This window comes from Calidris pugnax, unplaced genomic scaffold (genome assembly GCF_001431845.1).
Source record: "Calidris pugnax isolate Ruff unplaced genomic scaffold, ASM143184v1 scaffold20, whole genome shotgun sequence".
In the NCBI taxonomy this organism is placed as follows: domain Eukaryota; kingdom Metazoa; phylum Chordata; class Aves; order Charadriiformes; family Scolopacidae; genus Calidris; species Calidris pugnax.
Window position 1 is genome coordinate 24,614,727 of NW_015094510.1, and position 12,653 is coordinate 24,627,379.

The 12,653-nt window shown below is 40.1% G+C and overlaps 1 protein-coding gene across 2 annotated transcripts in view; it reads left to right on the forward strand.

Moving 5' to 3' along the window:
- ATP8A2 (ATPase, aminophospholipid transporter, class I, type 8A, member 2) overlaps positions 1-12,653 on the forward strand; it is a 310,676-nt gene that overhangs the window by 146,542 nt on the left and 151,481 nt on the right. For both annotated transcript variants that reach the window (XM_014966066.1, XM_014966067.1), the window contains one exon: positions 9,924-10,107. In XM_014966066.1, coding sequence (XP_014821552.1) covers positions 9,924-10,107 — 184 coding nt within the window. The remainder of the gene's footprint in view (positions 1-9,923; positions 10,108-12,653) is intronic.

Genomic DNA, 12,653 nt, shown 5'->3' on the forward strand with positions numbered 1-12,653 from the left:
AGGCTTTTCCTCATGTATTAAGCACTTCAGGCTGTGTACACGTTGTTAATTGGAGCACTAAGCAAGAGTGGACAGTCAGCCCAAGCAGTTGCTCAGACTGGACTGGGTTGGCTTCCTCTTGCCTGATGGTTTCCAATGCTGTTACAACAGGTGGTGTCTCATGTCCTGTGTGACAGTCCACGATGTGAGGCTTCAGTTTCTTCTCTGCAACGGGGTCCTCACACTTGAAAGTGCTTTAAAACCAGGGGACTAACAGATGTTGTGTTCCCTCTGCTGTTTTTCTATTTTGCTGTTACAGAAGCAGCTGCTATCAATCACCATTGTTTTCACAAAACACAGGGAATTTGTGTCTTTAATCTGAATGTGGAAACATTCACCAAGATATGGGTATGTTGGAACGGTGTGTTCGAGGGTTACAGGTGTCCTAGTAACATGGCCATGTTAGTGGCTGACCATGGACAGAGATGCTACTACAAAGCTTCCGTGATGTAAATTTGGTCATACTAACTTATACTAAAGGTGGTGACACAAGAAGAGGACCCCGTTACCCGAGATGCTGTATTCTAATGCTTCAGTTTAATCATGAACTTGGTGTATAACAGACTTTGCTCCAGAATATTGCTCCTTCCTATTTTCTCCTTCCCTTTCCCACTCTTCTTAGCTGTTGCTTGTATTGAGTCTGAGGTTAGAGGTTGATGTAGAGATCCTTTCTTGCAGCCTGTGTTTGGGAGTACTGAGCATGCTGTGGGTGTTTTTCTGTAAGTTAATACTGAACCTGTCTTTGAACAGAGTGCAGATTTAATAGTTGACCAAGGCTGAGCTGGTCCCAGTCAGACTTCCAGTTGTCAATGTCTTTTTCTGTTCAAAAGTGGTCTGAACTTCATTTTTGGTGGGAACACCTTGGTGCTCAACTTCCCTTCAGGCATTTTACCCTCGTTAAATAGAGACTGGAGTTCAGGCAAGGGTGGGAAATAATGTGTATTTCTTTGGTGCTATCATGAAAAAAAATTCTTGAGAGCTCATCTTTCTTCCCTGATACAACATGACCCTGACTTTTGAGGTGTACTGATAATTGTGAAACTGAAAATCTCACTTTCTACAAGTAGGTGGTACTTTCACTTTGGGTAGCAAGTCCTCAACATGATATAGTGGTACACTGCAACCCTTGGATGATCGTTACTGGATAAGGTACACTGTTTGGGATTGTGTCTGTCTGTACAGACATGTATGTCATAGCATGTTTTTCAGAGATCCTAGGCTTTTCAACAATAACATGTAGTTGCAAGTTGATTGTTTTATGTGTGTTCTCATTTTAAATTCCAGGAGACATTTTTCATAGAGAGGGAAAAAAAATCATGTGGAGTTACTAGAAGTCAGAATGAAGAAATAAATTTGCTGGTGCTTGTAGTGCTGCTGAAAGGCAAGCTATCTCAGATCTACTAGCTTGCATCTGCCTTCGTCTTCCTTCCATGTCACTGTCTGTGCTTGTTTCTTAGGTACGTGCTTCTGAAAGAAGCAGTAGTTGAGTAGTGCTGTCTGAAGGTGCTGTATTTTGTATTTCTGAGCTGTAGTCAGTGTGGAGGAGCAGAGCTTCTGTCAGGCAGCAGCACTGCCCCTATGGTGTGGCTGATGCTAGCAGAGTATGGTGCCTCTTCTAGAGGCAGGAGCTCACCCTGGCTCCTCCAGCTCATCTCTTGGCTTCACTGCAGGGCAGAGACTCCCTCAATGGGCTGAGGTGCTTTTTAATGGCCATCGTCTCTATTGTCACTTAGTTTCACCAGGTGCTGCAAAAGTCCATAACAACTGCGCTGTGTGAAAGACACGAGTGCTCGCTCTCTGTGCTGGTCCTCAAGGTTACAAAGGCACCAATCTGTATGTTTTACAGACTGAAGTTTTTTTTGCTCTGTCATTAGAAAAAGGCAGATTTCTGTGTTGCATGAGAACTGCTTGGGCTGATTAGCATGGAAATGAATGTGCAGTAATAAGCTTGGGGTGAGGGAAGCTCAAAATTAATTTGATACATTAGTTTCACTTTAAAAACGTATTATAGCTGTTGCCACTAGCGACCATTATAGTTAAAAATGCAAAATAGCCTCCTGTTCAACACTGTGTTTATGCCAACTCATCACTTTGCAAATAATTCGTTTTCCAAACTAGATTTTTCGCTATTTAATCTTTGCCCCATAAAGCAGGTTGGGGGAAGGGCAGTCAAGACAGAAACAGGCAGGGAGGGATATCAAAGAGGAAGAAGATGCTGACTTGAAAATTAACCCTGTGTTCACTGGGGCACTGTTGTTATATCATACTGCTTAATACATTGAATCCATCTTATAAAGAGATTATTTTGGAGTTGTCCTCTAGAGATCATTTCACTGGCAACTGTAATGGCAAATAAGTTGTTGAAATACAGAATGCACGGGAGAAATTCTCTAGTCATTCATATATTAAAAAGAAAGGAAAGTGTATAATCAGAAAAAAATCTTTGGTTTTGTGATAAAAAGGTACTAAATGAATTTGGGTTCTTCCTCTTCAGAAGCTGTGTAAGATTCAGTGGTTTTTTAAGTGGAAAGAGAGCTTTATATTAAGAAGGCATTTCTATTATACCTAAAGTGATGCAGAAGGAACTATTTTGGTAACCATTAAAAAAAACTTTCCATGTTCTGTGAGCATGTATGTAGGGGTGCATGCATGTGTTTTGACTTAGGGCCATCCTAAGCATCAAAAATACTCTGTTCTGGATAACCTGAAATGTAGAGGTAATATATGTTGCTCAGAGTCAAGTGTTTGACTAGCATGTCAGTGAGGCTGAAAAACTCACTGAAAAAGGTGGGTTTTTTGCTTTGGCTTTTTTATGGTCACAAGAAGATGAAATGAGACTTCTGATAACTGAAATAGTATGTAACACTCTCTTCTAAATTAAAAAATAGATTTGAAATCAATCTGAAGCGATTTGGAGGATGGTCTGGCCAGGAAAAAAATAAGTATGGAGATGTGAGATTGCAGCTGATCTGACAAAGGGTGGTGAAGCTGTGGTGGTTTTCACAGAAGCCAGGAGAGGTTTGGTAAGATTTTAGTTGTCTGTGTTCAGAAGAGATGGGACTGGGAAATTGCTGTAGAAAAGAATTGGTAAGAGCTGGAAGCACAGTCAAGAAGTGAGAATTTTAAGAGAATGGAAGGAGGATGTGTAGTATCAATCAGTTCAGCATCAGGTGCCTGTGCCGGGAGGAAGCAGGCATTTCACCTTCCTAGAAAGCAAGAGAAGAAAAGCTTGTGCACCTGATTAATTTGAAAGTATTTAGCACTTAAGTAATGCAAAGATGAGTTTCATCCTGTGTAATTTCACATGTCAGTAGCAGGCTTTTTCATGTGAACTAGTTACCTTCAGCCCCCATTACCTTGGTGGAGAGAAATGGACATTTGTAAGAGGAGGTGAACTATACTCTTGAAGTACGTCTAAAATAAGCCAGATGAATTGCACTCCAGAAGTGCCTGTTTCTCTCCATTGACTATAAAAGGAGCATAGTGATTAATGCAGATATAGAGATGTCTCCATTGAAGGCACTTTAAATTCAGTTGGATGAATTCCTTTGGAGCTTTTTATGAACATTAAACTATCCATCAGCTCTCTCGATGCTGTCTCCAAAGTTCCAAGTACTGCATCAGAACCAGTCCCTGTGAAATCCTGGTTGTCAGCAGGTGAAGGGGATCTGGAGCACATGGTAAATGAAAAGCATTCAATGTAATACACAATTTGAGTCAATATGAGGTGTGTGTGCGTGCGTTCACTCTTCCTCTGTGTGAGTTACCTTAGATAGACTTGCAATGATGCAGTATCTTGAAGCATCATGACTGTAATTCAAGACTAGCCCTTGTTTAGATGACACGTAGTTGAAATCTGCACCCTATTGTGTGTCAGAAGAAATCAACATGTAATTAAAAACTGCTAAATGTAATGTCATGGTAATATTCCTTGCTTTCTGAGCTTTATTTTTAGTGTGTTAATTGATCTTCCTGCTTTTTCTGGGGACCAAGTTGATTGTCAATATTATCGATAGCTCTCAGCGCTTTCTGGGCTGTATCCCTTCTCTGCCTTTTCTGAAGATGAGGTCACTGAGCGTTTTGAAGTACTAGTGTATTTTATGATAGAACAGGGTAAAATCATGTTCACTGCAATAAAGGTAGGCTCTTAAGGGCCTCTTGTGTTGCATTAACAAGGCATTTCAAGGAAGCAGAATATCAAATTAATGTTTCATGTTAAAGACATTAACGTCTTTGTGTTTAATCCCTGTTACCCCATGGAAGCAGAAGGAGGTAATACGTGAAACAGCTTCCTTCCTTGCCTTCCTCTTTTCACAAATGAACATTAAAAATTTGAAAGTGTGGGTAAGAATGTCTTAAGAGTATTTTGTATCGAACTGGGGGGGAGGGAAGTATGCAGTCTTCAACAGAAGTGCCCTTGTTTTGGGGGAGGGGACTCAAACCAAAAAATCCCTGCAAAAAACGACATGTGGAGGGCATAGAGGAGAGTGCTGAGACTCAACACTGAGCTGTGCGTTGCTCAGGTGTGGAAGAGCGTGTGGGGCTCATTCCCTTTCATAGCCTTGTAAGCTGGTCTGGATATATAAACTCATCTTTTATAAATTATCTAATATTTTTCTGCCTATGTCTTAGATAAACGGATTCCAATAAAGTTTACTTGTTCTTTATTAATAATTTTTCTGTTTATATACAGTTGATAGGTTCAGTGTCTGTGCTAGCACGACCCTGGGTCATTGGGTCTTTTAGACTTGAATGCAATAAATAAAACTAATAATTTTCTGAAATACTGTGCTTTAATTTCCCATCTGTAGTTTGTCTGTATACTTTGAAGCATCTGCCATGATGCAGCTGTAGTTTAAGGGACTGTGTGAGAAGTATGACTTACAGTTGCCATCAGTTGCTCTCATGCGTCTGTAACTGCAATAAATACAGATACACATAGGGACAGAATTCAGAAACTGTTTCTCACTTTTTGCTGATGATGTCTTGTGGAGTGTAGCTGATCTACATGACACAGGACTTGTCGCACTCAGTGCATTCTTCCCATCTTATTTGTGACTGCATCTTCTTGATATATTTGGTGGAGTCTGGGAGTAAGTGGGATAGCTGCCTTACCAGATTGCAGGAGTGCAGTAAAGGAATTGATTGATTTAAATTAGTTACAGTACATCAGAAATTGAAGTTAAAGATCTATTGCATTGCTTTGCTTGGTTAAAATTGACGTCTCAATATTTTTTTCTACTAACATTTGAGGGTTAATTTTTTGCTTCCAAAATGGGTTTCTAAATAATTTTTTTATATTATTTTTTTAAAATATCACCACTTCCCTGTGGTTTTTTTGTATGAAATCTTTCACTGAAAGATAGAACTGATATGAATTTGTAAATTGCTCTGGTTGTCCCATAATTATTCCTGATGACAGAAAATTGAACTGGAAGATCCTCCATCTGTGCTTTAATTCCCTTCTGAAAGAAATAAAGTAAGCCTGAGCAAACCTTCCAGCAAAATGCTGAGTAGAATCACAGAATGATAGAATACCTCAAGTTGGAAGGGACCCATAAGGGTCATCAAGTCCAGCCCTCTGCTCCTTGCAGGACTACCTAAGACTAAACTGTATCAGTAGAACTTTTCTATGATAGTTGCCTCTGATAGGCAAAACATAGCAGGTAAGAAGTTTGCTCATTAACGTGTTTACCCAGGCTAAAGAATCAAATGCAGGACTGAAGGTTTAAAGCCACTGGGAGCTGATCTGTAGAAGTCAGCGGGAAGCTGCTTATAACATCCTCTGTAGGAATCAGCTGTGTTACTGCTCCATACTGTGCCCTGGGCTATTTTTTCCATGAGCTTCTACTTAGAAGTAGTAGAGAGACCTTTGAAGAATTTACTAATTGTAACAGCATAGTATTCTGTTATCTGAAAACTACTTACCCCTGCCTTCTTCCACAGTTTCTTTACAGATTTAAGTGACCTGAGGATAGTTAGGTCTATGTCTTTCTGAGGGTCCTTGGCTCTGGGCTGCATTTATCTCTCAGCTTCCTCCCAACGTATAGTGTGCTTTGTGCCCCCTTTTGCTTTCACCCATCCCATTACAGAGGAAGCAATATGATATTAAGGCACCAGTCATCTCATTCAGGATGGAAACTGCTTTCTATATTAATTTGTTAAAGATTCTGATAAAGACTAAGCATGTTGGAGATAGAAGAGAAGCTTCCACTTTTCCATATAGCCTTCTACCCTCCCAAGAGCAAAGCTAAAAGAAAAGTTCCAGAGGTTGGCAAGAAGCAGGTCTGCTGTACGGCTGCTAAGACATCCCTTTTGTCATCCTTCAACACTTTATATTACACAGCCAAGTATTGAGCACTAAACTCTTTATAAAAAGGTGCGGTCCTGGCCTCAGGCTCTCTGTCACCTGAGTGGTTTAAGCCCAGATTCTGAGGGAAGCAGTTTGAGCAGGAATCCAAAGACTTGATCCTGTAGCTGTAATGGTGGAATTTGAAACCTGATTTTTTTTTTTTTCCCCAGGTGTATATGTAAAAGTTTAGACTAAGTTGATTGTATCTGTTGTCAAAGATGCCTTCTGAGCAGAGACAATAAAAATAACTTCTGTATTAAAAAAATATTTCTAGTGAACTCTTCAGTTGCACTCTTAAGAACCTTTGTAAGGAGCATTGCTGTCTGACCAGTGAATGAATACATGAGTAAGCAGAAGATTTTGATGCAGATGATGTTTTGCTCACATCTTAATTCTTATTTCTGTGTATATCAAGGTAAGGCTTACATCCTGATACTGCTGCAGTGAAAGCTGGGGATGTTCCACCAAATGATAATTACCAATAGCTGCCTGTCTCTGCAAAATTTTTCTCCAAAGTAGTTAGTTCTTGCAAATGCTTTTTACTTTGAACTTGTTCTTTTGTCCCAGAATCTTTCTGAACTTGGCTATTCCTCCTCCCCTTCCAAGATACCACCTGGGGGAAGCTGCAGGTTAATACCATCCTGCACTATAATCTTCCAGTCATTCATGTGGACAGCCTATCAAATGTGCAGAAATGGATGGCAGCTCTGATCATCTGGCTAAGAGGATTAATGTCATCTAATGCAGTGTGTTGGTACCAAATAGATTACAAGGTGCAGAGGAGGTTTGGATGCTGAGAGCGCGAGTTGGGAGGAGAGGGGTGTAAAACCCCTCAGGAAATAGGTAGCTGTCTCAATTTGCAACTCTTCTAGTTAATGTACTGTATGCAGCAAAATGTGTTCTCTGGAGTTTGGGGATGTACTTGATGGGGAGGTGTCAAAGAGGGTGCTTGCTATAAAGCAAGTTGTTTAGAATAAACAACTACAACAACTATAATAAGAAACACTTTGTGCTGAAACCTTGTCATAGATTTCATCTTCTTAAACCAAAACAGAAGTATTTTTGTTTTTAAAAGCATGTATCTGGTGCTTCCTGTACCTTGTTTCATCTTATTAGCCATATAAAGATGTTCTATAACTGGGTGTGATATAACTGTGGGTATAAATAACTTTATTTGGTCAAGACAGTAAGAGCATATTCTGTGTACATTATGTAGTAGCTGATAAATGTGTTTATGTTGGAGTATTCCATTGATTTGACAAATAATAGGTCATTAATGTCAAAGTTGACTTAAAATCTGAAGCCACAGCTACCCTGCAGGCACAGAAGTGCATGCATACAGACTATATTAGCTTGCTTGACATGTCATGGGTAAACTGCACTAGAACAAGTTTGAGCATCTGTGTCACATTCTGGTCATGTCTGAAGTGTCTGTAGACAAGCTGCTGACTTGGACTACAGAATCAGAGATGCTGTTTTCAGTCTATCTTTTTTTCATTCCCCTTTTACTTTAAGCATATTTTAAACCAGGAAACTTCTTGGCTATTTCTTTTGCCATGCAACTGAAAACTAAATGAATGTAAACTGGACTTCTGAAAGATGTCTGTCTGAGGAGGACGTTAGCAGATACGCACGGTGCTCAGCTGCAATGAAGTAATTGCAGGAGGGGACTGCCAAAAGTATATGGTGCTGTGCACTGGAGGTGCCTCTGGGGCTGGTAATGGGGGACTGTGCACTTGTAAATCCTGTCCCTCCAGAGCTGGCTCCAAGTCCCTCTGGAACTCCCATTTTATGGCTTGAAGTCCTTGTTGACTGCTTGCTCCATGCTTTAGTATTTTATCACTTGAAGGCTGGGGAGTGGAGAAGGGATGTATGTGTGAGAGAAGTTAAAATTCAATGCAGATGATACTCAGAGCTGCTTTTTAATTATAAACTGACACCTTTCATGCACCACAGGTTGGTTAGTGTGTTAGGGTTTTGTGTTGGCAATTTAACTGGGCCCCTACAGTGCCAAGTGGTGGATTTGTTGCCAGGTAGTTGAGTGCTTAATAAATCTATCTAATGGTATTAAGTAAATTTTATGGCCCAGTCAACTTTTTCCTGTTTTCAGCTTTTAGGAACCGGACAGCTGCTAGACTTTTCAGGTGGCTTAGCTCACATGTGAATTTTGAGCCCGGCAAATTTTTCTTAGGAACTCTTTCTCCTGCAATTACTCATCCAGTTATTTAAAGAGGTACTCAGCACTAAACAAAATCAAGGCCATAAAGCAAAATGCTGAACAAGATAATTCTGCCTTTTATTTTTTTTCATCATCAGTAATCTATCCAGGTGTGTTATAAGGCTGTGTAAGTTGCTCCCACAGGAAAAAATGCCATGTAAAAAAGCCTCTCTCTCCCATTCCCCAAGCTCCCCATTCTTCTATTTTTATAGTGAAGCTTTTAGGTATCAGTTACATTCTTTTTGTTGAGTGTTATGTGGCTGACTTTGAGATGTGAAAAGGTTTTGTCTAAAGGTTTATTTAAGGGAATATAAAATAATTTGGAACTCTAACTAAAATTGATAGGGAAAGGAATTAGGGTTGTTTGTACAGATGGGGTTAGAATGGAAATATTTAATCTACGTGTAAGTATTTCCAGAATACCTCATATGATTTGGTAACCTGATCCACCTTTCCTATGAAAAAAGGGCATTTTGGGTGTCTTGCCCAATTTAATAACCTAGTTCTGAATCTTTTTCCACTTCTCCCTGGTTTACACTAGTTAAACTCTGTTGAATTCCATGAATTTTTATTGAACGGGAACCAATGTGAAATGAGAGAAGGATCAGGTTAAAGAAACTACCAATAAAGCTGATAAGAATATTCAAATGTCATGGACCCAGCCTTTTGGTTTTGAATTGGAATTGAGTAACACCATCACTGAAGTCAGAGTTGCAGCAGCAGGCAAGGCATAAATGAAATCAGGGAGAGACCTTATGCTTTCTGGTCCTAACTGTGTAGTCTGAGGTTGGAAAATGGCCTGGCAAGTAAGCTGGAAGAGGGGATAAGGTAAGCCTGCAGTACCTTTTGCCTAACTACTGAATAGGTCTCCGATTTATTCTCTGAATGTTTTAGTGGTCTTCCACCTCCTGGATGGAGATGCACAGATAGGGAAGCCTGCACTGTTAATCCAAAAGCCGTGGTAGTTGAAGAGAAAGTTCCCTTCTCCAGTATTCCCAATATAACATCACTGGTATTTGCCAAAGTGTATCAGGTTGGGGCTGGGGAAGGAAATCAAAGCTTTAAAACCTTTCATATCTATTTGGTCTCTTTTGCATAAAATGTAAGCCAGTAATGATAAATGTGAAATTACTTTTAAAGCTATTTTCTCCTCCTGAAATGGCTTGGCACAGGTTCTGAAGCTTAGTTCTTGAATAAAGAAGCTTCCCAGCAACTGCCCTTTGATTACTTCTAAATGTAGATGACAGCTGTCCTTTTGGGAAAGGCACACAGCTCAGCATGCGAGAAACTGACACCTTTTTCTCTCCTTTTCAGAGTATCTCCTCTACAGAAGTCTGAAATAGTAGACATGGTCAAGAAACACGTCAATGCCATAACACTTGCTATTGGGGATGGTGCCAACGACGTGGGAATGATCCAGACAGCTCATGTTGGAGTGGGGATCAGTGGCAACGAGGGCATGCAGGCAACCAATTGCTCGGATTATGCTATTGCACAGGTCAGAGGCAAAAAAGAGCAACTGCCATACCCTGTTGTCAGAGATGCTCTGTGTGGCCATGTGGTGCTCGATGACTTCTAGCCTTCAAACTAGGAGCATCTCTGCTTGTTTCCCTTTCAAGGCAACTCTCTAAAACAGACATCTTGGATGTATTTTTGGGATTCATTAGTATGATTTTGTATTCTTCAAAGCAAAGCTTCACCTCCCTTCAAAGCTTCAGTTTCTGACAGCTGTGCAGTGTCTTGGTTCCTCACTAACAAGCGAAGCATTTTGTGATGCTCGTGTTAGCATGCTTTATCTCTTAACTCATCTCTCTTAATGCAAGGCTTTTTTTTTTTCTTACTATCAGTAGGCATTATAACCAGGATTGTAAGAGTTTAGCTGTTGGGAAATTCTTATTTCACAGAATCACAGAATCTTCTAGGTTGGAAGGGACCTCAAAGATCATCTTGTCCAACCGTCAACCTAACTGACAAAAATAGACACCCACACAACAAACAAGAAGCATCATCACTAAACCATACCTCCCAGCACTTCATCAACCCGTCTTTTGAATACCTCCAGGGATGGTGCCTCAACCACCTCCCTGGGCAGCCCATTCCAATGTCTGATAACCCTTTCAGTGAAAAAATTTTTCCTAATATCCAGCCTGAACTTACCCTGGTGCAACTTGAGGCCATTTCCTCTTGTCCTGTCGCCTGTGACTTGAGAAAAGAGACCGACCCCCATCTCTCTACACCCTCCTTTCAGGTAGTTGTAGAGAGCAATAAGGTCTCCCCTCAGCCTCCTCTTCTCCAGGATGAATAACCTCAGTTCCCTCAGCCTCTCCTCATAAGACTTATTCTGAGGTATCTCCTCCTTTTTGGTGAGGGTTTGTTTTTTTTTTTTCATACACTGATGATGTGTACAAGAATTAGTCACAGTTCTAGGGAGCTGGCCAGTGTTTTCAGTTTAATTACATCACTTTGAATGCTATTTGGGTGAGTGCTCCCAAACTATTCTATCAAATTCAGCTGAAGAGGAGAGTAAAAAGCCTTTTTGTTTGACTCAAGAAACCAAGATTTAGAATAAAGACTTCAAAAGAAGCATAAGAAAGGGATGCTTCAGTTGCTGGACATCCTCTGAATACTATTTAAAGCTGAGGTGCTGTCGTATGTGTTTGAGACTGATCACAGGGCAGGAACAGATAGAGCTGACAGGAGACAGAGACAACCCCTTGTCTCCTCAGTGATCTGTGAGCATCAGCTGATGTTCCTTTCCGCCAGGGTGTGAGCAGATTTGCTCTACCAAGTGATATGAAATTTACAGTACAAGGTGAGGTTTTGAGGAGGTGTGGATATTGCTGCTGTTGGCAGAGATAACTGTTTATTATGTTAACCCTGCTGTGAAGCAAAGTGGCAATTCTTGCATTGCTGTTCTTTCCTGCCGTCTGATGAAGCACCCTGGTTTTCAGGCTTGGGTAGCTGAGACCTTTCACCAAATTTATCTTGAAAATTTTAGGCTGTTTTATCAAGGGCTTATTCTGTCATGAACAGTAGCGCATTCCAAATACATTGCATTATTGGAACTGCCATAATCTTAAAGTCTGTGGTATCTGGTAATGACTTTCTCATTTAACTTCTGTAGACTGTATATTGCTTCTGCTGTATAACTTAATTGAATGCTTTTTAGACTTTCTCAGACCATTTATTACTGCCATTTTAATAAGTAACCACAAGCAGTGAAAGTTTTGTTCATAGAGGCCCCTACACGCTTAATTCCTTTTGCATTAGTTGCACTGATGTTAAGTCTGAAGAAGTAATTCCATATTCATATGTTGCTTTCGCATTAACAGAAGCCCCCATCTTTGTATTCAATGTTAGCATGTGGAAGTAAGTTGCTCTTGGTTTAATTTCCAGTCAGGAAGTTACTGACAATAGCAGTGAATCTTCTTAGTTCAATATGAAATAAAAGCTGATCTCACCAGCACAGAATTTTAATTTTCAAAAATTGCTGAAACACTGTGGAACTGTATTTTTTGTGATTGTGTAGAAGGGCTTTGTCCAATCAGAAAACATCTAGGAATCCCTCTTGTAAAGGAGACTAATAGTGTATGGTAATGTGTGTTTCAAAAAAAGTGTTCAAAAGAAAATCTTGATCTTCATGGGGTATATTTCTTTCAGTGAAGGCACATAACCCCCACTAAAGCATTACTGTATGTGCAGGCAGAGTATGTTCTTATTGAGTAATTTAAGACAACTGCTATAAGACAACCGCATCTCATGTTCAAATGGTATTTCAAATGCAGTGGTGCCAGAACTAGGCACTTATGGAAGAGAAAGTCTCTGTATAGGCTCGTTCAGGATTCCAGGGGCAATCAAAGCTTAAACCAAACAAAAATAAAAAGGCAACTTGTGTCTGACTGTACTCCAAATAGCTTCCACAGGTGCAAGGAGCATCTGTTTGAATCATCCTTTTCCCTTGAAATGATATTGCACCAGTGATCCATATTTAGAGAATTCCCAAATCAAATGACCTAACTGTTTAGAGAGACAGCATAGAATTAA